This window comes from Jaculus jaculus, chromosome 16 (genome assembly GCF_020740685.1).
Source record: "Jaculus jaculus isolate mJacJac1 chromosome 16, mJacJac1.mat.Y.cur, whole genome shotgun sequence".
Lineage (NCBI taxonomy): Eukaryota > Metazoa > Chordata > Mammalia > Rodentia > Dipodidae > Jaculus > Jaculus jaculus.
In genome coordinates this window covers 15,533,537-15,560,728 of record NC_059117.1, presented here as the reverse complement: position 1 = coordinate 15,560,728, position 27,192 = coordinate 15,533,537, and the positions used below count along the sequence as shown (strand labels likewise).

At 41.0% G+C, this 27,192-nt stretch overlaps 1 protein-coding gene across 3 annotated transcripts in view; it reads left to right on the top strand.

Annotated features, from left to right (window-relative positions):
• Bmper (BMP binding endothelial regulator) overlaps nt 1-27,192 on the top strand; it is a 254,257-nt gene that overhangs the window by 44,322 nt on the left and 182,743 nt on the right. For all 3 annotated transcript variants that reach the window (XM_045135611.1, XM_045135609.1, XM_045135610.1), the window contains exons 4-5: nt 22,758-22,840; nt 26,504-26,594. In XM_045135611.1, coding sequence (XP_044991546.1) covers nt 22,758-22,840; nt 26,504-26,594 — 174 coding nt within the window. The remainder of the gene's footprint in view (nt 1-22,757; nt 22,841-26,503; nt 26,595-27,192) is intronic.

Below are 27,192 nucleotides of genomic sequence, written 5' to 3'. Positions count from 1 at the left end.
CCTGTCTGTGCTACAAAGTAAGTTCAAGGCCAGCCTTACACCTGTCTTAAAATAAAAAGTAGGAAAGAGGGCTAAGGATATGGTTCAGTGTTAGCCTACTTGCCCAGCATGAATGAGATCCTAGCACCACAAGAAAAAAGTGGGGAGAGGTGGAAACCATGGCCAGAATTAAATTATAGGGGCACCCTTCTGTTCCTCCTTCTCTCAGGAAACAGAACCTGGTCACTGGGGTTATATCCATCATATTCCCAGTTTGGGCCTATTTGTCAAGGAATGGATTACACAGGATGGATGTCTATGCAAAGGTGAAATCTTGGAGCCCATCTTAGCATACTGCCAGCCATACAGGGAGCAGCTCCTGGACTCATGCCAATGGCAGCATCTAGGAGGAATGGTGCTTACAGCTAGAAAGAGGCCTACAGACAACGTGTGCCAGATTTGGTCCTAGCAAATGCTAACTCTTGGCTGCTCCTCCCCATGCTGTACACCTGACTTGCAAATACTGTTCCCTTTGCTTAGATTGTTTTTCCACCCTTTGCCTTTTTGACTTTGATCTTTTCTGCAAAGTTCACCTCCAGCACTGTTTCCTGCCTTGTGCTACTGAGCTCAGTGTCTCTCCCTTTTATCACTAGCTCCAGTTCTGATGAGACGTTTTTAATTTCTGGAGCTCTCATTAGGCTGGCTGTTTTCTAAGCCCCTGCTCAATGTGTCCAACAGACAGTAGGTGCTCAGCTGACTAGATGTAGGCAGGGGACTATGAGGCAACAGGAAACGAGGCTACATTCTAGGCTTTGTGCTTCAGTGTGGGACACCTTGCACTTGACGTGTTACTTGATCCATCTGAAGGCTGAGAGAGAACTATGGAGATAATGGGAATTAAAAACTGATGGAGTACCAGCCCAGTCCATGCACTGATACTTTACTATTTCTTCACTGAATTTTACACAGCCGAAGTGTTCTGTTTATGGTTATAGTGTACAGTGTATTTCATTCAGTATTAGCCAACTTAGTGATAATCCAAATGTAATTGTAGCGTGTCCTTCATTGCATTGTAAGTTATTAAATAATATTATGTAATTATAACTTTACGTTTTATAGGTACCATAATTTTTTTTTTCTTTTTCTTTCAAGGTAGGGTTTCATTCTAGCTCAGGCTGGTGTGGAATTCACTATGTAGTCGCAGGCTGGCCTTGAACTCATGGTGGTCCTCCTACCTCTGCCTCTCAAGTGCTGGGATTAAAGGTGTGTGCCACCACATCCAGCATCCATAATTCTTTTAAATTTTTCATTTACTTGGGGGGAGGCAGATGGAATGGGCACACCAGGGCTTCTAGGCACTGCAAATGAACTCAAGACACATGCACCACCTTATGCATCTGGCTTACATGGGTCCCAGGGAATTGAATCAGGGTCCTTTGGCTTTGCACACAAGCACCTTGACTGCTAGGCCATCTCTCCAGCCCAGGTACCATGATTTTGGCATGATTGCTTACTTTCCCTTTCAAACATGGAAAAATATGCATTTGCAGCTTGGCCTAGTTTTCTGCAGGCACTTTTTGTTTGTTTTGTTGAGGTAAGGTCTCACTCTAGCCCAGGCTGACTTGGAATTCACTCTGTAGTACCAGACTGGCATTGAACTCACAGCGATCCTCCTACTTCTGCCTCTGGAGTGCTGGGATTAAAGGTGTACACCATCACGCTCAGATGCAAGTGCTTTACAAGCACTTCTCTGAGGGGCTAGAGAGATGGCTCGGTAGTTAAGGTGCTTGTCTGCAAAGCCTAAGGACCTGGTTTGATTCTCAGTGTCCACGTGAAGCCAGATGCACAAGGTGGCACATGCATCTGGAGTTTTCAGAGGCTAGAGGCCCTGATGCTACCATCCTCTCTTTCTCTCTGCCTCTCTCTCTCTCAAATAAATAAATAAAATATTTTTAAAAAACCACTGAGTGTTGACGCCATACTTTGAGGGTATGGCAGCACATGTTCTGCTCCTGTCTTCTGGTTCACTGTGGGTTTTCTTATCATATCTTGGAATTCAAACATTCTTACTTCTTCTGAGGCTCATGGCACATTCCATGAAGGTATCGAACTGGGAAACGTGCAGCCAGGTATTGGGTGCATCACCCGATCTGAGCGTAAGGAATGATTGACACAGAAGCCCATGTGATGCTTCTCTAGGTGCAGACAGTGAGTCTGTACGGGTGGCGCACACGTCTCTGTGGCGATGAGTGAGTACACAGCACTTAGGAGTTTAAAAACCAGCACCAAGTCTCAGTGGCAAGCGTGCTTTCTGGGCTTGGGTGAGAGATCCTTTTTCAGTCTCTTTAGAAGTTGCCACAAGTTGTTTTTTTTTTTCTTTCAAATATTAAATGTTCTAGATTGCCTTCAAGAGCAAATCTGCCAGAGAGGCTGATGTTTAAGGACCAATAGGAGAGTGAAAAATGACACTGGTATGCTCAGGAACTTGGGGCACTGTGATGTCATTTGTGCAAGTCAGCTCACGATGTTTGCAGGAGGAAGGTGGCTATTGAGCTGCACTTGTTCATCGGCAAACATGCCTGGGTGTCCACAGGTGATGCTGAGCCCAGGAGAACACCTAGAATGTTCTAGAATGCCAGGTATTCTTCAGAAGCTGCCTCTGACATGTGTTAGACTGGGTTTGGGGGGCTGTGGATTGGCTGCCCTAATGAGGCTGTGGAAGCAGACCAAGGAGAGCCATGCCATGCCTGTGCGGGCAGCGCCACCCTCTGTGCTGAAAGCAGTAGCTTGGGTGATGTTTGCATAATTTGGGGAATGGAGGCAAAGCCTGTTCTCGGGGGACTGTCGAACAGTGTCAAAGGCTCAGTTATTATTTGAAAAATGAAATAGAGACAAGATTTGGAAATACTTATGGAATCAGTTCCTGACGTGGACACTTCTAGCGACTTGCTCTTGGTGAAGCTACTTCTTGCTAACCCTTGGTAAATACAGGGGCTCGGTGAGATGGAGGCCTGTGCCTCAGAGCCTCTAGGGCTGACTATGACGGATGCAGGCAACAGAGCTCTGTACACACCACGGGCTCCTAACCTCCAGTAAGTGGGCCTACTCTTCCATTACAGGGCAAAGCACACGTAATGTAAGACTACTTTAGCCACGTTCAAGGGACTGCTCAGTGGCACTACGGGCATTTACATTGTTGTACAACCATAACCACTGTCTAACTTAAGAACTGCCAATTTCTAGGGCTGGAGAGATGGCTTAGCAGTTAAGTCACTTGCCTGCAAAGCCAAAGGACCTAGGTTTGACTCCCCAGAACCCACATAAGCCAGATGCACAAGGGGGCACACGCATCTGGAGTTTGTTTGCAATGGCTGGAGGCCATGGCATGCCAATTCTCTCACTCTCTCTCTCTCTCTCTCTACCTGCCTGTTTCTGTATATCTCTCTCTCAAATAAATAAAAATATTCTTTGAAAGAACTGCCTATTTCTATGAGCTTATCTATATCACATGCCTTTTATAAGAGCTTGCACAGCATTTGCCTCTTAGTGTCTGGTTTATTTTACTTGGAATAAGGTTTTCAAGGCTTGTGTATGTATCACAGTTTCATTCCTTGAAAGGCTTTGGAATAGCACGTTGTATACACAAACCACCTTTTGTTTCCCATTCATCTATTTATGGATTTTTAAGTGGCTTCCACCACCTGGCATCTATACTCTTTGAATTGATTAGTTAATTTTACCTAATTACTTTTGATTGACTAGGTAACAATGTGTGCATGTGTGAATATGTCCATGTGGGTGCACACGTATGTGAAGTTGAGTGTTCGGAGGTCAGAGACTCATGCTGGGTGTCGTTCTCTATTGTCCTTCACCTTAATTTTTGAGACTGGGTCTGGTCGCTCCCTGAACCTGGAGTTCACTGATTTGGCTAGACAAACTAGCTAGCAAGCTCCCCCAGATCCTTTTGTTTCTGCCGCCCCAGAGCTGGGGTTACTGGCATGTGCCATCACACCTGGCGTTTAGGTGGATGCTGGGAACTTTGCATGAGGCAAGTGGTTTCCTGACTGGGCCATCCTCCCACCCCTGTCATCCCCACTTTTTTTTTTTTTTTTGAGGTAGAGCCTTGCTCCAGCCCAGACTGGCCTGGAATTCATTGTGTAATCTCAGGCTAGCCTTGAGCTCACATCGATCCTTCTACCTCTGCCTTCTGAATGCTGGGGTTAAAGGCACACCACCACTCCTGGCCTACATTGCATTCTTTTTTTTTCCCCAGGGTAAGCTTTCACTCCAGCCCAGGCTGACCTGGAATTCACTATGCAGTCTCAGGGTGGCCTTGAACTCACAGCGATCCTTCTACCTCTGTCTTCCTAGTGCTGGGATTAGAGGCATGCATCACCATGCCTGGCTTAATTTTTATTTATTTATTTATTTTTGAGAGGGAGGCAGATATATAGAGAGAACAGGCATGCCAGGGCTTCTAGCCACTGCAAACAAACTCCATATGCATGAGCCACCATGTGCATCTGGCTTATGTGAGCACTGGAGAATAGAACCTGGGTTCTTAGGCTTTTCAGGCAAGTGCCTTCACTGCTAAGCCATCTCTATAGCCCTGCATTTGTATTCTTAATTAACTCTAGAACATTCTGACATTTAGCAGGTTTGGGAGCCACAAGGCTGCACATTACCATGTATAAGTGATATGTTTCTCTTGGGAGACTTAGGAGAAGCATCAGATACTGTAACTTAAAAGATGTGACTGCTACTAAAATCGCATATTTTTGTGTAGGCATATGGGACAACAAAGCAGGACCTCTGATGTTAATAAAACATCCAGAACTATAGCTGAACATTCATGGTCTTCTGTTAGATACAAGCTTTTTATAGAGACAGTAGCAACTAATATGAAAATAATACTTTATATTAGTTTATGTTATACAAAATGCTTAGGATCAGAAGTGTTTCAGATTTTAGACATTTTCCCCAAAATTTTGGAATGTATGCTCATATGTGAGGTATCTCAGGGATAGAGGCCAGTGTGGGCTACAGTGAGTTCCAGATCAGTCTAGGATAGAATGAGGCCCTGCTTTTAAAAAAAAATGCTTTCAAATTTTGGTATATTTCAGATTTTGAATTTTCAAAGTAGGGATGCTTGATCTGTGTCTATATGCACTGAGGCTGGTGCACTAACCTTTTCAGCTCTATTTTGTGACCACACATTGATTCATGGCTTGGCATCCGTGTGGTGTCAGTGATCTAGACTGAGAATGTGCAGAGCTTGTGGTTTTCCCTCTAAGAGCTGGTAAGGAGTGCCAGTAGCTCTCACCCGCTATCGGCAGATATTTGGGCTTTATTCATTAAACAAATGTTACCAAGAGAACAAATATGCTTTGAAAAGATAAGCCTTTGTTGACAAGCTTAAAATCCAGAGGCCAGTGATTCCTCTCAGATCGAGGCTTCGCTGGAAATTGTTGGTTAGGATCCCAGCACATGCCTCCTTCCCCTCCGGCTTGGATACAGTGTCGCTCTTGCACCTGGAGGGCTCTTGTGGTCCATCTTGCGCAGGCTCTGCACCTGCAACGTTCACCTGGCCCATCCTCGTGGGCGCTGTCACACAGTTGGAAGCTTTTGTTTTTGAGAGATACTTGACGGTCTCTTCCACAACTCTTGCACACAGGTGAAGGTCTTCAAGTCTGTCCGGTTTCTAGAAGGGTTAACTTTCTCTGAGTGCCCTTGCTTACCTGCATTTACAATGTTCACAGAGACTCCCCTGGAATTTCACTGCCTGAGATGAGAGAGGACCACCCTTAGACAGCTAAAGAAATGAGCAAATAGGCTCTGTTCTCTAATCAGATGTTTCTTGTTCTGGCCACGCAGTTCTGAAATCATCACCGGCAAGGAGACTCAGCTCAAACTTTCTAGAAAGGAGCATAGGTCAATGAAGTGATTTATAAGAGAAAGCAGATTTTTCAGGATTCTTCATTTTTGTTTTGTTTTCAGGGAGGGTCTTACTCCATCCCAGGCTGACCTGGAATTCACTATGTAGTCTCAGGCTAGCCTCGAGCACACAGTAAAGGGATCTGCATCTTTACAGGCCTTCAGAGGCACTCAAGTCCTTGTAGGGGTCCTGGATAAATGCTTCCGGGGTCAAGGCTGAGGCCAGCAAACATGGGAGGTTTCATCCGCAGCAGGAGGAGAATCTTGTGTGAAGTGTGTGTCAAGCTGAATGCTCCCACATCAATAATTTCTAAAATAGAAATCAGGGGCTGGAGAGATGGCTTAGTGGTTAAGTGCTTGCCTGTGAAGCTTAAGGACCCCAGTTCAAGGCTCGATTCCCCAGGACCCACGTTAACCAGATGCACAAAGGGGCACACGTGTTTGGAGTTCATTTGCAGTGGCTGGAAGCCCTGGTGTGTCCATTCTCTCTGTCTGTCTGTCTGTCTGTCTGTCTGTCTCTCTCTCTTTCTCTCTCTGTCACTCTCAAATAAATAAGAATAAACAAATAAAATAGAAACCAGGCATGGTAGCACACGCCTTTGATCCCAGTATACTAGGGAGGTAGAGGTTGAAGGATCATTGTGAGTTCGAGTCTACCCTGAGACTACATAGTGAATTCCAGGTCAGCATGGGCTAGAGTAAAACCCTACCTTGAAAAATCAAATAAAAATTGGAATTTCTAAAATAGTACAAAAGGGCTTGGCTCAACAGGAGTACTTTTCAGACATAGGTAAAGTTAGTTCAAAATTCAATATAAAGAAGCTAATGTTGGGTTCATTTTTGGTCTGCTTCAGTGCTGAGGTGTTGGGGGCCTCTGAGGCTCTGGCTCTCTGATTTAGTAGGAGTTGATTTTTCTCTGCGTTGGTCTCCTTCCCCTTTGTGCTGGTATCCAGTTCACAGGAAAATATCACCCTTGCTTGTTTCACCAGTTGTCCTTAGTTTCAGCTGGGCCCCTTTTGAGGTATGTTGGGGCAGCTGTCTCCAGAACCCAACATGGCTCAGGGAAATTTTGCGGAAGAGGGGGCGGAAAGAATGTAAGAGTCACATGTTGGGTCAAGATTTGTAGAGACATTTAGCATACCAATAACTGGGGACTAACTCCACAATGCACGACCCATTTACATCAACAAGGAGGGTCTAATGGGAAGGGGTAGATCATAGATGAGTCTAAACAATGGTACCAAACTGCCTGTATTTGATGAAAAAAAAAAAAAAACCTAATAAATCAAATTAAAAAAAAAAGAAGCTAATGACTTAGAATAATAGAAACATTTCTGAAAAACAAATACAATGATGTAGGAGGAATCAACCTAGTTCTAATATAACTACAGAAATAAAGGCAGTATGGGCTCAGGTAGAGGGCTAGATACACAGATCAATGCAACGGAAAGGGGAACCCAGAATAGGTTCACACAAATATACCCAACTGATTTTTTTTTTTTTTTTTTTTTTTTTTTTTTTTTGGTTTCTCAAGGTAGGGTTTCACTCTAGCCCAGGCTGGTAAGGAGGTCAAATGGGTCAGTCACTCTGAAAACCATAATGGCAGCTCTCTGTAGAACTAGGCATACACCTACGACAGTTTTGAGCATTTTGCTTACTAAAATGAAAATCTGTGTTCAAACAAAATCCATAATATAAATTTTCATAGCACCTTTATTTGTCAGAGGCAAAAGAAACAAAAAGGCAAAAACAAAACAAACGAAAAAAATAAAACAGCCCAAATATCTTTTAGTGAGCATGTGAGTGAGCAATCATTACAGACAATTAGGATGTCAAAGACTATGAAGCACTGTTCAGTAATAGAAAACAAAAGGCTATTGAACTAACAACTTTTTTTTTTTAATTATTTATTTATTTATTTATTTATTTATTTGAGAGTGACAGACACAGAGAGAAAGACGGAGAGAGAGAGAGAAAGGGCGCGCCAGGGCTTCCAGCCTCTGTAAACGAGCTCCAGACGCGTGCGCCCCCTTGTGCATCTGGCTAACGTGGGACCTGGGGAACCGAGCCTCGAACCGAGGTCCTTAGGCTTCACAGGCAAGCGCTTAACCGCTAAGCCATCTCTCCAGCCCAAACTAACAACTTTTATGGAACTAAAATATAAATTTTTAATGGCCAATCTCAAAAGGCTGCATACTATAATATTCTCCTAATAATTCTTGACTAACAAAATTAGAGACAGGAAGCTAATTGGTGTTTGTCAGGGATTCGGATGGAGTAAGAAGCAATGACTGTGGCTATTTAGGAGCATCCTAAGGGAGCCTGAGGTGTTGGCACATGTCTGTCATCAATACGTGGGAAAACTGCACAGAAACATGAACATGCACAAATCAATGCATATAAAAATGGGCAAAATCTGAATAAATGTTGCAGATTCACTTACATCAGTTTTAACATTACACCACAATTATTCAGGATGTGAACAATGTGTTAAGGGGTACAGACCCTCCCTCTATTCTTGTTTGTGCCTTCTGGTAAATCAACTATTTAGAAATAAGTAGTCAAAGAAAATGAGCGGTATTGGATTCCTTTGGCAATTTTTTTTCCTCAAGGAGCCCTGGCCACCATATTTCCCAAGTCATATAATACATTATACTTCACATAATATGCTTCCCACAGTATAAAAACCAAGCCCTTTAATGCATCAGTGACAGATAGTAAACTCTTATGTGTGAGTTGTTACAATTCATTTCTTCTCTATATGCATGAAAGAGATGGTATTTGCTGATACCCTAAGAGGTTAATCTGGGGAAGCTGAAGATTCCTTTCATAAGGTTTGGTCTGTATTCACAATAATTCAACCCACGAGGTTGTTGATATTTGTTGTCTTCAAATACAGTTTATTTCCTTAGGCTGCTTCCATGTACCCCAAATGGTGAAACATATATGTTTTTTAAATATATATTATTTATTTATTTATTTTCAAGCAGAGAGAAATAGAAGAGAGACAGAGAGAATGGGCATGCCAGGGCCCCAGCCACTACAAATGAAACCCAGATACATGCTCCACTTTGTTCATCTGGCTTTATGTAGGTACTGGGGATTTGAACTTAGGTTGTTAGGCTCTGAAGGCAAGTGCCTTAACCACAGAGCCATCTTTCTAGCCTGTACCATGTATGTTTTTGTGTAGTATGTCATTAATCCTAAGATGTTTGATTTGATCCCTTGAGCTCTCATTATTTGTTGTTTTCCTAATGTCAGTTCATGGATTTTGCTTTGTTTTTTCAAATATTTAAAAATTTTTATTTATTTATTTATTTGAGAGTGACAGAGAAAGAGGCAGAGAGAGAGAGAGAGTGGGTGTGCCAGAGCCTCCAGCCACTGCAAACAAACTCCAGACACATGTGCCCCCTTATGCATCTGGCTAACATGGGTCCTGGGGAATTGAGCCTCGAACCAGGGTCCTTAGGCTTCACAGGCAAGTGCTTAACCACTAAGCCATCTTTCCAGCCCAAATATTTTAAATTTGAGTGAGATAGAGAAAGAGATAAAGAGGCAGATAGAGAGAGAAAGAATGGACGCAGCAGGGCCTTTAGCCATTGCAAGCCAACTCCATATGCATATGCTACCTTGTGCATCTGGTTTAAGTGAGTCCTGGGGAATTGAACTGGGGTCCTTTTTCTTTACAGGCAAGTGCGTTAACTGCTAAGCCATCTCTCCAGCCCTGGATTGTAGATTTTGGAGAGAGACAGAAAGAACTGCTATGTGACTGAAACAAAGTTCTTTCATTTTTCTCAATTTTAGTTTCCTCACTTTTGAAAACTAGGGGTAAAATGTTGTCTGTCCTCCAGAGATTTTTCTGATACCAAAAACTATTTTCAGTTCAGAAGCCTGGAAGTACAGGGCTTCAACTATAATCATTATGAAATGCCATTAATTTTCAAGCTTCCCTTTTGTTTTGGAGAGAGACCTTTTGCACAAAATAGTTTTCAAGACATATTTTTGGAACTTACCTCTGGTGACGTATTTCTTCTCTTATAAATATTTTTATTTATTTATTTGCAAGGAGACAGAGAGAGAGAATGGGCATTCTAGGGACCTCTAGCCACTACAAACAAATGCCAGATGCATGCGCCACTTTGTGCCTCTTGCTTTATGTGGGCACTGGGGACTTGAACCCGTGTCCTTAGGCTCTGCAGGCCAGCACTTTAAATGCTGGGCCATCTCTTCATCCTTTGTGACACATTGCCATCCACCTAGAAAGCCAGCCTGGTGGCTGTTTCTTCCACTCCCTTTGCTCAGTGGAGGTGCTGAGAAGCGGTAGGCACTACTCAATGGTGCTGAGGCTGCGCTGGCTGCTGCGGGTGACTCGGCCTGGAAAAGGATGCTTTCCTACATTCACACCTGCTTCTGGTCAGAGCTCACGGCATCCAGGCATGGGTGGCGGTGCAGCAAGTGTGAGAGAAGTTGTTGCAAGCATTTTCTTCCTTAGCACATTGCATGTTTCCTTAGTTGTGTCCACGGCATTGAAAGTTGGAAAGCATATTTTATTGAATACAAGCCCAATTTATTTGTGATTCATAGTCTATTTTATTATCTTAATGTTAAGCCTAGATATTGTATTATTATAATACCACAAGGCCATAAAACTGTAAGCCAACTTTCATCACCTGACTGTCCCCAATAAACAAAACAGCACAGAGCTGGGAAGATGGCTCAGTGGCTCAAGGCATTTGCTTGCAAAATCTGCTGGCCTAGATTCAATTCCCAAGCCACCCACATAGGCAAGATGCAAAAAGTGACATCAGCGCCTGGTGTTGGTGTGCATCGGCAAGAGGCCCTGGTGTGCCCTCCCCCACCACAGGTGCAAATAAATAAATAAAACCAAAATGCAAAGGCAACATGGAGGTTTTATATCTTTTTATACCAGTTAGATGAACTGAATTTGCAAGTGACTAACTCATTACTTATCTGATATTTCTTTGTATTTGGAATTTTATTCATACAATCGCCAAAAGTTAAGCCAAATAGCTTTCTACCAGTTTTATCCTGCTGTCAATGATTTTATTTTGGTTATATATTGAACTCCTAGTGGAGGCAACAGAAAGAGCACAGAAGCTATGGCAAGAATGTTGTGGTAAGGGGCACACACCATTCTTTCAGAACTCAGCTCATGAGTCTGATTTCTTCTCTTGGGATCAAGGAAATGGTTTGGCTATAAAATTCCCATTAGCCACAAAAATAAGCAAAATTGCCTGCAGGATTCATGGGTAGGTACTGCCTTGAAGAGTAATAAAAGCCTATGTTAAATGAACTCTTAAGGACGCCATTAAAGCCCTTGAATGGCTGGTCAGACTTTATGTTTATCCCCCTGATTATACTTCCATATGTCTTTGGAGAACAGTGTCTGAAAAGTGGTTCATTAAAAAAAATGGTATTGGACGGGGGTAATTAGGGGCTTATTGACCAAGTCCAGGAGTAAGGTGCCCTGCCAGGAGCTAAAAACAGCAAAGATTGGCAGGCCTCTCTCTGCTCTCTTCCTGAGCCACCTGGCAGGAATGTACTCCCAAGACCCCACGTTTGGCTTGAATTAAATAAATGCCTGAATTCTCACCAAAAGCAACAAGCAAACAAATAAACAACAAGACAACCCAAGAATAAACCAGTCCGTTAGAAGATTAAGGTCTATTTTGGCAAACAGGTGCCCTGTTGAAAAATTAACTCATCTGAATTTTTCCAGAAAAACATTGCTTTTCTGGAGGTAAATTTAACTGGGTTCATCTGCCCAAGAGGAGGACACAGGAAGTCCAAATAATGCCATCATCTCTGTTATGTTTCTGTGGTATGAAGGATGTATGTTGCTGATTGTCCATTACCACCAAAATCAAATGCTCACGAACAGGGTACTTACCATAAGGGCCTGAGAACTGACTGGGGACATGGACAGACAGCGCACAAGTCCACTTCAGCACGAGTGCTTCCAGAAGGGCTTCCTAAAGGCAATGATGTTGAGCTGAGTCCTGAGGGAAGTTAGGATGAGCCCAGCTGACCTGTGTGAAACCCTTGTGGAGCAAAGAAGACAGAAAGAACAGAGCTCATGTGCAACCACAGGAGATGAGAGGAATGCTAAGTACTGAGGCTTGGGGCCGAGGCCAAGCTGAGGGCTCAGGGCACCAGGGGGAAGCCAGTGGCAACTGTGTTTACATGGAAAGTGAGAGGATTTAGGCTAAAAGGGTGAATGAAACCAGCCATGGCTAAGCCAGTGCCATTTTTTATGGCCCTGACGATTTTTAACAGTTATTTTAACAACAGAATGATGAAAATGTGTGGTATTCTTTCTCCCTTGGGACGGTGTGGCCACTGAAAAGTGTTGCAACTAATAGGAAAAATGAGTTTTATTGCTTAACTGTGGATTTAATTAATTTGTGTCCTTCCTGTTTCCACTGCCACGTGTTTTCTGAGCTGACTGGCTAACGGGGCAGGTTTTCGCTACAAGAGTTTGTGTGGTACTAAAAAGTGCTGGGATGTTCTTCCTCACCCTGAAAATACTTAATATTAAAAGAGCCAAAATACATACAAAAGGGAAGGGACTAGTTTAGGTTCATTTTTCTGTAATTTGTGGTGTAAAGACAGTTTACATGACAGTTTAAATTGGGCTTTCCTGACCTCAGTGCAGTTACCTCTGGACTGGTTCATTCTTTGTTGCATCTTGGACATGTTTAGCTGCTCCTGGCCTGTCTGTCTACTAGATATTTGTAACATCCCTCATCCCCCAGGGTGATGACCAACCATTTCCCCTCATATCGCCAAAATAGCCCTGGGTAGAGGTTGGGATGGAAGGCAAAATCAACCTTAGTCAAGACGTGCTGGTTAAAATACATTGCAGTGCCTGTCTTAGAAAAGGGTCACCTCCACCAAGTGTAATCCTGGTGACTTTACAGAAAGGCTGTGGAGCCCAAGAAACTACATATCCCCCTAAGAAAGGTAATCAGTGCTTGCAAATTTCCTAGTAAAATGTTCATGGAGCTATTTTTAAAGAGAAAGGAAAAGCTATGTTACTCATTTCTACGTATTTACATAACTGTTCTTCTACCTCCCCTACTCAGGTTTTCATTTAGTTACTACATCTGCTATCACTTACTTTTATAAAGAATACATTGACTTTTTTTTTTCCCTCCCTGGGGATCAAGGCCTTAATGCAAAATACTACTACCACTTTAGACCTGGATGAGAAAATGTGGATTTTGGGGCTGGAGAGATGAATTAGCAGTTAAGCGCTTTTCTGTGAAGCCTAAGGACCCCGGTTCGAGGCTCGGTTCCCCAGGTCCCACATTAGCCAGATGCACAAGGGGGCGCACATGTCTGGAGTTCATTTGCAGAGGCTGGAAGCCCTGGCGCGCCCATTCTCTCTCTCTCTCCCTCTATCTGTCTTTCTCTCTGTGTCTGTCGCTCTCAAATAAATAAATAAATAAATAATTTTCAGAAAATGTGGATTTCACATTGGCGCTTGTATTCTAGTTTTAGTTTCACACTTAGTTTCCTCTGATTTGGAGCAAGTCACTTTATCCTTTCTGTATAAATTTTCTTATCTTAAGTGTGGATAGAAGCTATATTATCTGTAACTTTACCACTAGTTATACTAAGACAAGTCTTCAGAAATTTTATTGTTTCTTGGGGTTGTTCATGACCATCCCACAGTGACACTCTGATGTGCCCTGGAGGCCCCCGGGGTCCATGGACTACAGTGCTGGTCTACCTAAAACAGGATTTAGTGATTAGAAACAGAGATTGACCTGGTTATTCTGTACTCTTTGCATGTAATAACTCAAGAAAAGAGCCTCTGTTTTGTATAGTTTATTCATTTATTTATTTTATTTTTGAGAAATAGAGAAAAAGAGGGAGAGAGTGAGAATGGGCATGCCGTGGCCTTTCAGCTGCTGTGAATGAACTCCAGATACATGTGCCCCCTTTTGACGCATGTGCGACATTCCATGCTTGCGTCACTGTGTGTCTGGCTACACGGGACCTGGAGACTCAAACATGCGTTCTTAGTCTTCACAGGCCAGTGCCTTAACCACTAAACCATCTCTCCAGCCCTATTTTTGTATAGTTTTTTTTAAATTTAATTTTTCTAATAAATCATTTTTATTAATTTTTATAAAAAGTACCGGTCTACAGTGGACTGAGGAAAAAATATAATGGTTTTTAAACTAGAGGTAGTGTGATATTCCTACCAGTATATATGATGGGGAATGTTCTGTGCCTTTCTAATTTGGCCAATACCGTACATTTTGCTTCAGGAGCTTAAAAGGAAGAGTAAGATAATACTTGCCATGTCAGCACAAAGTTCATGGTAGATGGAATTTATTATAAAAAATGTTTTACAGGAAATAGACCATTTATTTCTGAAGTGTATGTAAGATTCTTTGAGTTTTTCACATAGCTCAATTTAATGTCTTGCACTATGAAAGCATATTTATTTTAGAAGATGAACCCAACAAGCTGTCAATCTTTACCTTAATTATCTTATTCCTAAGAATCCCTCCCCTATGACATGGCTTATCTACTGCCTGGGCCACCAAAGTTTCTGTGGCTAGCTGATGCTAGCAAGGTCAAGTAAAGAGGGAAAAGGTGTGGCTTACGTTTGTCACAGAGACTTTTTTTTTTAACAGATGTTTGGGGACCTCCTAGAGTCTTTCAGATTCATCCATCATGTGGAGAAATGTGTTTTACGGACTCAGATGTTATGGAATGATATGTGAGAAAGGGCAGTTAAACAATGATGCACTTCATAGTCGGACCTTGGTCTGATTTTCTAATATTACTGCCCAGTTTTTCTTTATATGTTAAAATATGGCCGAGTAACAAGGCCTCCAATGGTTACTTGAAGCCAAAAACACCGTTGGGTTTCCTGCTCTGTGGACTGCTTGTTCTGTTAGCTTCATCCCACGTGGAACAGAACCGTCTACACAGCTCTGGGCTATTCCTGGGAGCCCTTTGCACATGCTCTGGCATTGCTGGGTACCGTCTCTTGGCCTGTGGCTCTTCCCAGGCATATATGAGGTTTATACTACACTTCCTCCCTCCAAGTTAAAAAAAAAGAAAAGAAAAGAAATGGCAAGAGCATTGTTTGCTCTATTAGCAACAACAACAACAAAAAATCACCCTTTCTTAAAGTTCTTTTGACCCAGATGATGAAAATATATAACATATTCGGAAACTCCACTGGCAGACTTGGCTGGCGTTTCATATTTACTTGGCCTTAACATGAATTGGATTTGGTTTTCTGGTTTCCCCGCCTCCAACTCTCTGAACAAGTTATTTATTATTCAAGTGAGTCTGTGTCAGTGGACCAGACATTCACATGGCATGCCGATTAGCAGTGCCTTTGCTCAGTAAAATTTATGGTAGCTCAAATTGTTTTATATTGTTTTTTCATTGTTGAAAATTTACTGTATTCAACCTTGGTTTGGCATAAGTATTTGTAGTGTGCTGACGGTTCCTGTGGCTGCAAACTTTATCTCTGTAGCACTTCATGCAAAGAAAATTTTTTAAAACAAGGAACAAAAGCATTTCCCTAATATGTTTCCAATCGGCTCTATACTTTAGTAGTTTGATTTGTAGGAACCAGAGAACAGAGTATTACTAAGCTCTTTATAGTTATTCAAAATTCTTTGGAAATTCAGATCATGATTCTAAGTTTATGAAACATCTGTTGAAAATTTCCAAAGTCTTTTTTTATTATTCTGTTTGCATGAACTAAGAAGGATTTGGCCATGGCGGTATCTGAAAGAACTCATGGAAGAATGTGAGGCCAGTCTGCCTTGGACAAGATCAACTGATTTTGACTTGAGGTTGGTTAGCTAGCCAGGAGTCAGTCACTGTAATGGAGAGGCAGCCCTTTTATTTTGTTGAAATCATCTCATGTTACATGTTCCTCTTTCTATATTTTTGGATTAAGCATTGCAGATTATTATTGTAACTCTGTGCCGGGTAGATTCCTAAGGAGACCTTGAGGCCAGGTAGAACCCGTTGTTCCTTACCAGGAAGCACAGGCAACCCAACGGAGGTTGTTCCTGACAAAAACTGAATCAGAATCGGATGAATCACACTCTTCAACCATTATTTCTTTGGCTCTTTCTTCAGGGATTAAGCTAACTGACTTATTCCCCCTTTGAGGATGCTTGACCTATAACTTCTGGGTTTTTAAAAAATTATTGAGAATTAAAAAAAAAACTATTATTTACTCATTTATTTGTGAAAGACAGAGAGAAAGAGGCAGACAAAAAGAGAGTGAATATAGGTATAGCTGAGCCTCCTGTCACTGCATATGAACTCCAGATGCATGTGTCACTTTATACATCTGGCTTTACATAGGTACCAGGGAATTGAACATGGGCTGTTGGGCTTTGCCCATAACTGTCTTTAACCGCTGAGCAATCTCTCCAGCCCCTGAGAATCTTAATGTATGGACATATTACAAACTGGCCATGTTCTCATTGGGTTATACTCTTAGGCTTCCACCCCTATTCCACTGACAGCCTCCCACAGCAGGATTGCCACTAATTTCTGTGTGGTCATGAGTGCACCAGTCAGTCCCTGGGGACAGAGGCCAATGCCTCAGAGCTGACCTTCCCACACTGTGGATCTTATATTTTATCCTCCCTCTCTTCCCCAATGTTCCCTGAGCCCTGGAGGGTGTGGTATGTCTCCTTTGGTGTTGACCTCTCTGAAGCTTCTACTTTTCTAATTAGATTCTCTGATGAGTTTTCATTTCTGTGTCTACCACCATATCTCTTAATATATCTTCCAGATCCATCCATTTTCCTGCAACTTTCTTAATTTTATGTTTCTTTGCAGTAGAATCAAATACCACTGTGTATAAGTACCATATTTTTATTAACCATTTGGCAACTGATGGCCAGCTAGGCTGACTCTCTTTCCTAGCTATTGTGAATAGAGTAGCAATAAATATGGGTGTACAAGTATCACGGTGGTAAAGCAGCCTTAGGGTAAGGAAGGTACCCACAGTGGTGTAGCTGGCTCATATGGTCATTCTACTTCTAGCTTTCTGAGGAGCCTCCCCACGGACATTCATAGTGGGTGCACCAGTTTGCACCCCACCATCAGTTGGACGAATGATACTCTTTTCCTACACCTTCTCCAGCATTCATTGTCATATGATTTCTTGATAACTATTCTGACTGGAGTGAGATAGATAGTGGTTTTAATTTGCTTTTCTTTTCTTTTTAATTAATTAATTAATTTATTTATTTATTTATTTGAGAGAGAGAGAGAAGCAGATAGAGTATGGACCTGCCAGGGCCTTCAGCCTCTGCAAACAAACTCCAAACTCATGTGCTACTTTGTGCATCTAGCTTATGTGGTTCCTGGGGTATCAAACCTGGGTCTTTTGGCTTTTCAATCAAGGTCCTTAAGTGCTAAACCATTTCTCCGGCCTTTAATTTGCTTTTCTTTGATGATTAAAGATGTTGAACATTAAAAACTATTTATTGGCTATTTGTATTTCTTATTTTGAGAAATATCATGTTAAGTTCCAAAGCCCCCCTCTTTTATTTGAGAGAGAGAGAGAAAGAAGGATAGAGAATGGGCATGCTGGGGCCTTCAGCCACTGCAAACAACTCCAGAAGCATGTGCCACCTTGTTTGTTCTGGGAAATCAAACTGGGGTACTTTGGCTTTGCAGGCTAGTACCTTATCCTCTATGCCATCCCTCCAGCCCCATAAGCCCTTTTTTTTTTTTATTTATTTATTTGAGAGCGACAGACACAGAGAGAAAGACAGGTGGAGGAAGAGAATGGGCGTGCCAGGGCTTCCAGCCTCTGCAAACGAACTCCAGACGCGTGCGCCCCCTTGTGCATCTGGCTAACGTGGGACCTGGGGAACCGAGCCTCGAACTGGGGTCCTTAGGCTTCACAGGCAAGCGCTTAACCGCTAAGCCATCTCTCCAGCCCAGAAGCCCATTTTTTGATTGAGCTATCCAATTTTTTTTCTTTTTGGTTTTTTGAGGTAGGGTCTTGCTCCAGCCCAGGTTGACCTGGAAGTAGTCTCAGGCTGGCCTTGAACTCACAGCAATCCTCCTACCTCAGCTTCTGGAGTGCTGGAATTAAAGGTGTGTGCTACCACACCCAGAAATTTCTTATTGTTTAGTTTTTTGAGTTCTTTATACATTCTAGATATAAACCCTCTGCTAGATAGATAGCTGGCAAACATTTTCTCCCATTCTTTTTTAAAAATTTTTTAAATTTTTATTTATTTATCTGAGAGCAACAGAGAGAGAAAGAGGCATATATAGTGAGAGAATAGTCATGCCAAGGCCTCCAGCCACTGCAAACAAACTCCAGATGCTTGAGCCCCCTTGTGCATCTGGCTAATGTGGGTCCTGGGGAACAGAGCCTTGAACCAAGGTCCTTAGGCTTCACAGGCAAGTGTTTAACTGCTAAGCCATCTCTGCAGCCTTTCTCCCATACTTTAGGCTGCCTTTTTGCCTGGTTAATGGTTTACTTTGCTGTACAAAAAATTTCATGAGGTCCTGTTGGTTGATTATTGTTCTTATTTCCTAGCAACTGGAGTCCTATTCAGAGAGATTTTTACCTATGCTTATATCTTGATTTGTTTTTTCTACTTACAGCCCTATCAGTATCAGATTTTCGTGTCTTAAGGTCTTTGATCCATTTGTAGTTGATTCTTATGCACAAAGAAGATAAAGATCTAGTTTTATTCTCCTGCATAAGAATATCCAGTTTGTCTAGCACCAGTTGTCAAAGATGTTGCTTTGCTCCAGTGAATAGTTTTAGCATTTTTGTCAAAATTTGATGGCTATAGTTGCAGTGGCTTATATCTGAATCTTCTGTTTCGTTCCATTGATCTATGTGTCTATTTTTGTGCAGTGCGATGCTGTTTTTGTTACTATGGCTCTGAACTATATCCTGAACTTAGGTATAGTGACTCCTCCTTTGTTTATTTTTTTCAGCATTTTTTAGCATTATTTTGTTTATTTATTTGAGAGCGACAGAGAAAGAGGCAGAGGGAGAGTGACAGAATGGGCGCACCAGGGCTTCCAGCCACTGCAAATGAACTCCAGACGCATGTGCCCCCTTGTGCATCTGGCTAAGACAGGTCCTGGGGAATAGAGCCTTGAACCAGGGTCCTTAAGCTTCACAGGCAAGTGCTTAACCACTAAGCCATCTCTCCAGCCCCTTTATTTTTCTTTTGCTCAGAAATGCTTTACCTATCCAAGATGTTTGGCTTTATCAGTGAAGAATGGCATTGTAGTTTATATGGAGACTACATTAAATCTGTAGAGTGCTTTTGCTAAGGTAGCCATTTTTTCATTGATTCTTCCAATGCATAAGCATGGGATGATGTCTTTCCATTTTCTAGTATCTCTTTCTATTTTTCTCTTAAACTTTTAAAAGTGCTTTTTTTTTCTTATTACAACACTCTTTCACATCCCAGATTAGGTTTATTCCAAATATTTTATTTTCTGAGGTGACCGTTTCCTTGATTTTATACTCAGCAAGTTTGTTATTGCTATGTAGAAAGGCTGCTCTTCTCCCTCTCTCTCTCTCTCTCTCTCTCTCTCTCTCTCTCTCTCTCGTTTTAAGGTAGGGTTTCTCTCTAGCCCAGGCTGACCTGGAATTCACTCTGTAGTCCCAGGCTGGCCTTAAAGTCACAGCAGTGATCCTCCTACCTCTGTCTCCTGAATACTGGGATTAAGCATATGCCCCACCATGCCTGGCAAAGCTGCTGATTCTCTGTGTTAGTGTTTTATCCTTTGCTGAAGATGTTTATTCACTTTACAGCACTTCTGGTAGACTTTTAAGGGCTCATATACCTTTTACTTGCTTCTTTCATCTTATTGCTATAGCTAAGACTTCCAGTACTCTACTGAATAAGAGTGGAAGGCGTGGTCAGCCTTGTCTTGTTCCTGATTTTACTGGAAATGCTTTCAGTTTTTCCCTATTTAGTAGGTTTGTTATATATGGCCTTTATTATATTGAGATATGTTCCTTCCATTCTCAGTTTATTCAGACTATCATGAAGGGATTTTTGTCAACTCTCCTTTCTGCATCTATAGAGATGGCCATGAGATTTTTATCCTTGAATCCATTTATATGGTGTATTATGTGTATTAATTCATATATGTTGAACCATCCTAGCATGTCTGTAATAAAACAAGCTAGACTAAGTTGAATGATCTTTTTGCTGTATTCTGTTTGCCAATATTTTGTTGATATTTTTTGCATCTGTGTTCATAAGGGATAATGATCTGTACTTTTCCTTCTTTGTTGTGCCTTTATTTGTATTTGATATCAGAGTAATATTGGCTTCAGAAAAGGAGTTTGGTAGTGTCTCTTTTTCTGCCATTTTATGGAACAGTTTGAGAAGCAATGGTGTTAGCTATTCTTCAAAGGTCTGGTAAGATTCACCAGTGAGTCCATCTGGGCCTGGGCCTTTTGTAGTTGGGAGATTGGTTAGAACTTCTTTGATCTAATGTCTTATCTTATATGTCTTCTTAAATGATTTATCTTATCTTGGTTTAATTTTTGGAGGCCATATGCATCTAGAAATTCATCTATTTCTTTATTTTCCATTTTAGTGCGATATTTGGTGTTTTAAAGGTATGACCTATGACTTTCTGAATTTCACTGATATCTGGCATAATACCTTCACTCTCATCTCTAATTTTCTTGCTTGGAGTCTTCTATCTCTTCCCTCTAGTTAATATGCTGACTTCTTAATATCTTTTTTTACCCTTTCAAAGAATCAACCCTTTGTTCCATTTATTCATTGTATTGCTAAATTAGTATTGTCTTTACTGTATCCTGTAGATTTTGATATGCTGTATTTCTGTTACCATGTAATTCTAGGATCTTTTTTCTTTCTATCTTAGTTTCTACAATGACCCACTCATCATAAAATAGTGAATTGCTTAAATTCTGTGAATTTTTAAGTTTAATAGTCTCTCCTACTATTAATTAATAGTTTTATTCCCATAGAATATCTTTATTAGAAATATTTAAATGTTCTTTTATTTGTTAAGATTTGCTTTATGTACTAATATATGAACCATTTTAGACAAAGTTCCATGTGTTGTTGAAAAGAATGGTTTTCTGTAGGGACTGAATGGAATTTTGTGTGAATGTCTGTTAGTTTCATTTGTTCTATGATATCACTTAGTTGAGATGTTTCTCTGTTTATTTATTTATTTATTTATTTTTTGCCAAGAGGACCTTTTAACTTGTGAAGTGGGGAGCTGAAGTTGCCAGTAATATGGTGCTGGGGTTACTCTGTGACTTTACATGTACAAATGCTTTTTGTGTTTTAAATGAAATTAGGCCCACCTGTGTTTGCTGCGTGTATGTTCAGAATTGTAATGTCATTGTATTGCATCATTCCTTTAATCAGTATATGGTGACTCTTTTATCTCTTCTGACTAATATTGGTTGGAAGTTTGTCTTGACAAATATTAAAATAATGACATCTTGTTTCCTATGCCCTCTTGCTTGAAATACCATTATATATTCTTTTAGTCAAATGCAGAGTCTGTCTTTTAGTGTAGGTATGTTTCTTGGAGGTGACAAACAGACAGATTCTGATTTTTGACCCATTCAGCTAAATCTGTGTGTTTTGAGTTGGGAATAGGACCATTTATAGAATTATTATTATTCAAAGGTGTATATTACTTTCTGACATTCCTGTTAATTTTGTATATTTTTCTATCCTACTTTTGCATGAACTATTATTATTCCAGCATGGTGCACTCTTTCATATGTTCTTATGCATGTGTATTTTCTTCTCTTCAGGTCAAAGGATTCCTTCAAGTAGTTTCTGTAGAGCTGGCTTAATGGTCATGGATTCCTTTAGTTTGGTTTTATCACAGAAAAGTTGTAGTTATGGGGTATAAAGCAGAGGTGCTAAAGAGGAGAGAAAATGCAACAATGTTGGTAAGAGAAAGTATGAGTTGTGTGTCAGAAGAGTAGTACAGAGATTGCCAAAGAAGATTGGGTACAGAAGGATTTAGAACAATCCTAAAACCCATCTGTCAATATATAAATATAAAAAAATTCAGGTTATGTTGGTACAACTACTTTGTCACTACCTTACCTGAAAGTTTCATAACCTCTGTTTTCGCCAATGAATTATTATGACTTTTGTTTTATAATTGTTTTGTAATTACTAGGCCCTGTGTTTTTGTATAAAAGATACCAAAACAACAAAAACAAATCCATAACCTGGTAATTTCAGATTTGTTTAAATTATTTTCTAAATGTAGATTAAAAGTGAAATAGGAAAGCATATATCTTAGAAGCTTTGCAAGGTTGTATGTGATGAAGATAGTTGCTCTTTAAGAGTCTTGGGTAACATAGAATTTTGCAATCCATTTTTGTAAATTTGTCAAACTAAACCATAGATTTAATTTTCTACTTTTATTTCCAACCATGTTTTAACTTTCCCTTTTGATATGTAGTAACTTTTAGTTTATTTGATCTCATGTAAGATTCCCTTTCATTGTGGTGTTTTTACCTTTGCTATTCTCACACTTTACTAACCATAAATAAAATCATGATTTTATGTATTTTGGCAAGAATGTTTATCAATCTATGGTTTTTCACCCAAAAGTCTAGTTTCTGAGGTTAATAGATTCAGGAATACTTAATATCAGTGAGTGACAAGTGGATACCCAGAAGATATTGAACTTGTGTTTTGGGGAAAAGAGCCAAGGAGCTGGTCTTGGCTTGGATGACATAATTTCTTTGCTTCAAAGAGAAAGGAAACCCACATTCATCATTTCTTCTCCTTTCTGTTTTGCCTATCTAGGTTGCACCTATGAAGGAAATACGTACAACAGCTCATACAAATGGCAGAACCCAGCTAAGCCATGTGTCCTGCGCCAGTGCCAGGTAAAGTCTAGCTATTTCACTCCCCAGAAAAAAAGGAATCTAGAGTCATCCTGAGGGAGGGAGAGATAGATAGACACACAGAGAGAAATGAGAAACCAATTGTATTTTTACATGTAACTATTGAGACCTTCACTATAACAAGACAAATGCAGAATAGATATTGTGTAGGACTTATTTCTAGAACATTGTCCACCTTTGTTACCTCACATCTGGAAAAACTCAAGGAAGATGCATATGTCCTTGGGGAAAACTCATGCCTTCCTGTGAAATCATCTTTGAGCAAAACATGAAATACTGTTAGCAGAAAAGAGGTATTGTTAGGTGAGATAGATTTTCCTTCTTTGACTTAAAAAGATTTTGAACTAGAGCCAAACTGTACACAACTCAACTGAGGCAATCAGTGCTCTGTAATCTCAATGATTGCAATCTGACAAATTGAAGAACTATTTGTTCTGCAACTAAGGACCCCACTGTGTCCAGTCCTTGCTGAATTCCACATGACAAGATGAACCAAAGAGGAAAGGAGGAAACTGAATTTATCAACCACTTTTGTTATTTTTATAGAATTACTCTTTCAAAAAAGCAATGTTCATCTAATTATAAACAACTTGAAATTTCTTTGTAATGGAGAAGGTGCTGTAATAATTTTATTCCAAACCCCTTTTAACCATCTCAGAGTATGCATGGGCATGCAAAAGAGATTGAAAGGTGAGTATAATAATAGATATTTGCTTCTGATCTGATCTACAGCATCTTGACATTTAGTTTATTGGAACCTGGGTTCTGTGCAGTCATATTCTGTCTATTTTCCCTCAATGGACACACTCCCAGTAAGACATGTTCTCTCTTTTTTATTAATTTATTTGAGAAAGAGAAATAAGCAAATCGAAAGAAAGAGAATGGGCATGCCAGGGCCTCTGGCCACTGCAAACGAACTCCAGACACAGGTACCACTTTGTGCATCTGGCTTTCCATTGGTGTTGGGGAATTGAATCTGGGTCTCTAGGCTTCACAGGCAAGTGCCTTAACCAGTAAACCATCTCTCTAGCTCTCAAGACATGTTCTTTCTATTTTCCTTCGGTAGACACACTCCTCATAAGACCTTCAGTTATTTGTGCCATTCATTATTTAGTTTATTTATGCAGCAAGAATTGGTGAACGTGAGCAGTAGGTTAACAGATGCAAATAACTGAATTTGTTGAAGTTTTACTCTAGATTGATTATAAATTCAGTCAGTCTTGTAGTGCAAAGAGATAAGATCAAGATCAATGAGTTTAATGCACCAAAAGTCCATATTCCTGTCAAATTTTGCAGCGCCTCTCCTCTACCCTCACCCTTGATCTATGGAATTCCCACTACTTGACAGGAGTGTTCTGAAAATCCTGGTGACGGTGTTAACTGAGCTGTCTCATAGGTTTTGGAGTCCCACGTGACATTTGTGCACAACTACTGTCAGAGGACTTGCTCCTCAGGTACCTGGATGAGAGCAGATTGCTGCCTTTGGATGGAGTCATTGTGGAAATTCAATGGAAGCTACTATACGGGAGGGCATATTTCATGGCTATAAGATACATTAGTTGTCGGAAACCCTTACTGCCCATCAGTAAGGCCTGGAAAGGGCTGATGCCAGAACATCATGTTATTGGAAAAGTCAGGAGATGCTCAGCTGCAGAACAGCTCACCAAAAATGAGCTTCGCCTCATTCCTTTTTTTCCTAAAGCTTTGCACATGCTCTGCTATTTGTCATTTTATTCAGTAAACTGAAAAGTAAACCTGAGGAGGTTTTCTCAGCTGGCACCTTCCTGCTTCTCTCTGACTGAATCCTTCTTTAGGGAGTGAGACCTCCATCTACCTGCACCTGACAGGCAAGGCTTATTCCTTCAAAGAATGACACAATTACAGTCTCTCTCCAGGAACAGAAAAGGCATGCAGGACTTCAAATGAGCCACAGGCTCTGTTACTCCACACCTCAGTTTAACCACTGAATGAAGGGGATAGACTGTCTATTGAGGGGTAATTATTAATTAATCAATGAGCAAGACTCATTTAAAAAGCAACTAGCAGATATCTGCATGTAGTGGGTACCATTAGGTAGCTAGGTAACAGCGAGTCCACTGATCTGGCCCTTTTCCTTAGAAGATGAATTTTATCTTCTTCCTTATAGTCTTTGTCAAGGGAGTTCTGATGGTGACAATTTTAACCTTTATTTTTCTTACTTTTAATTTTGCACTGGAGAAGAAAAATCTGATGATCACAGACAGAAAATTGAGGCTGAAAACTAATAATGAAAGGAAATTGACCTAAGTTCAGAACTTTTGGATTGCTTTCAAGTTAGGGATGTAAGCATTGATCCCCCATTTTTTGATGCTGGTATTGCTGGTAATTTGGGATTTTTTCCCCATAAATGTGAGAGCAACTACAGTAAATTTCCTTTGGTAGAGCAAAATCTCCAGCCTGCTTATATTTGCTTTCTGCTCATGCCATGCTTCCTTCAAACCAAAATTAAACCAACAAAAACATTAATTCCTTTAGAAAATGGGTAGAGAGTATAGAATGAATACTTTAAAGACCTTGACACTTAATTTAAAATTTTTTTCAATTGAAACTGGGCATAGTGGTACACACTTGTAATCCCAGCATTTGGGAGGCAGAGGCAGGAGAATTATAAATTCAAGGATGCTTCGGCTGAATGGAAAATTCCAGACCAGCTTGGAACACATGAGACCCTGTCTCAGTAGACTAACAAACAAATAAACAAAATGTTCAAATTAACTTCAAGATGATAGCTTAACCCCAAGATCAGTTTGCCAGTGACTCATTTGATTTCATCATTCAAACCTAAAGTGTCTGTTCTAACATAGGCAATGTGAACTCAGAAATTATTTTCATCGTTTTGTTTAATGCTGGAGGAAACAGACCCAGGCCCTCCATTTCTAGAACTGTAGAATTCTAGAACTGGTCTAGGTTTATCCTACAAAGGTAAAAGGAATCTGGAGATAAGGATCTCTGGATGCTTGTGCTCTGTGCCTTATAGTTGATAGTGTGAAGTGTAATAAGAATAATAGAAAATATACCCAGTACTGACAACTTACAGCAATTGTGAATGAGCCACTAGGCTTTGTCAGGTAATGGCTGACAGCAAGAAGGTCTTACTAACTAGATTTAAAGAATAAAACTGGGGCCGGAGAGATGGCTTAGCGGTTAAGCGCTTGCCTTTCAAGCCTAAGGACCCCGGTTCGAGGCTCGATTCCCCAGGACCCATGTTAGCTAGAGGCACAAGGGGCACACACATCTGGAGTTCAATTGCAGTGGCTAGAGGCCCTGGTGTGCCCATTCTCTATCTATCTGCCTCTTTCTCTCTCTGTCTATCGCTTTCAAATAAATAAATAAATAACAAAAAATTTTTAAAAAAGAATAAAACTGCAGTGCCAAAGAAAGTAGGAGGAAAAGAAAAAAAAAAAACAACAGGTGACAAGAGTTTCACCTATGAGGAAGAAAGCAAGAGGGTGAGCTTCACTTGTGCCATGGATTTCTGGGTACACCCTTCACCCCCAGACATTGAACTTTTGACGGTCTGTTCTCGTGCCTTCCCTCTGTTACTTTCCCAAAGTCGTAACCCCTTAACTGGCATTCTAGGCTAACCGATGACATTCTGTTTTTCAGGAGGGTGTTGTCACGGAGTCAGAGGTGCACTGTGTCGTTCATTGTAAAAACCCCGCAGAGCATCAGGGGCTCTGCTGCCCCACGTGTCCAGGTAACGCTCGAGAAGTGGCCGCTCGCTCAAGGCGGCATTACCACCCACAAGCCTGTGTTGTCTCAGGAACGCGTCATCTCCCTCTGTGCTAAGGGAGTTTTCCCAACTTTACCTCTGGGTTCCTACCGAGCGTAGGGAGTAAGGGCTGTTGCATAGAAATGCCTAGCCGGGCTGTCGTGTGATGCGTAAATGTAAGGTGCGGTAGGTTTGGGCATGTGGGTTTGCCATGCTTAGAAGCCTGCTTTCTGCTCCACAGGGCCACAGGTAGCACTTATTTTGGAAGAAAGGGCTATGGCTTTTCTTGATTCCAGCAACTTCTTTGTATTGCTTCCTATCACCATGTCCTGGCTGGAACATGTCACTGTGATAAGGCGACCAAATATTTCCTGAAAACACAAATTTAGTTCAAGTTTTGCTGGTCTTAGTTTTCAGTGGGCTCCAACAAGCTCTTGTTTAGAAGGCCTTGCTGACTCATTGGCAGCCTAGAGAGCTCACTCTTCGGCACAAGGGTCACAAAGGCCTCCCGTGTCTTCTCTGGCCCTTCACACAGGCTTGGTGATGTTGAGGTGTGAGACTAGTTTTCTGCTCTCCCAAGTCT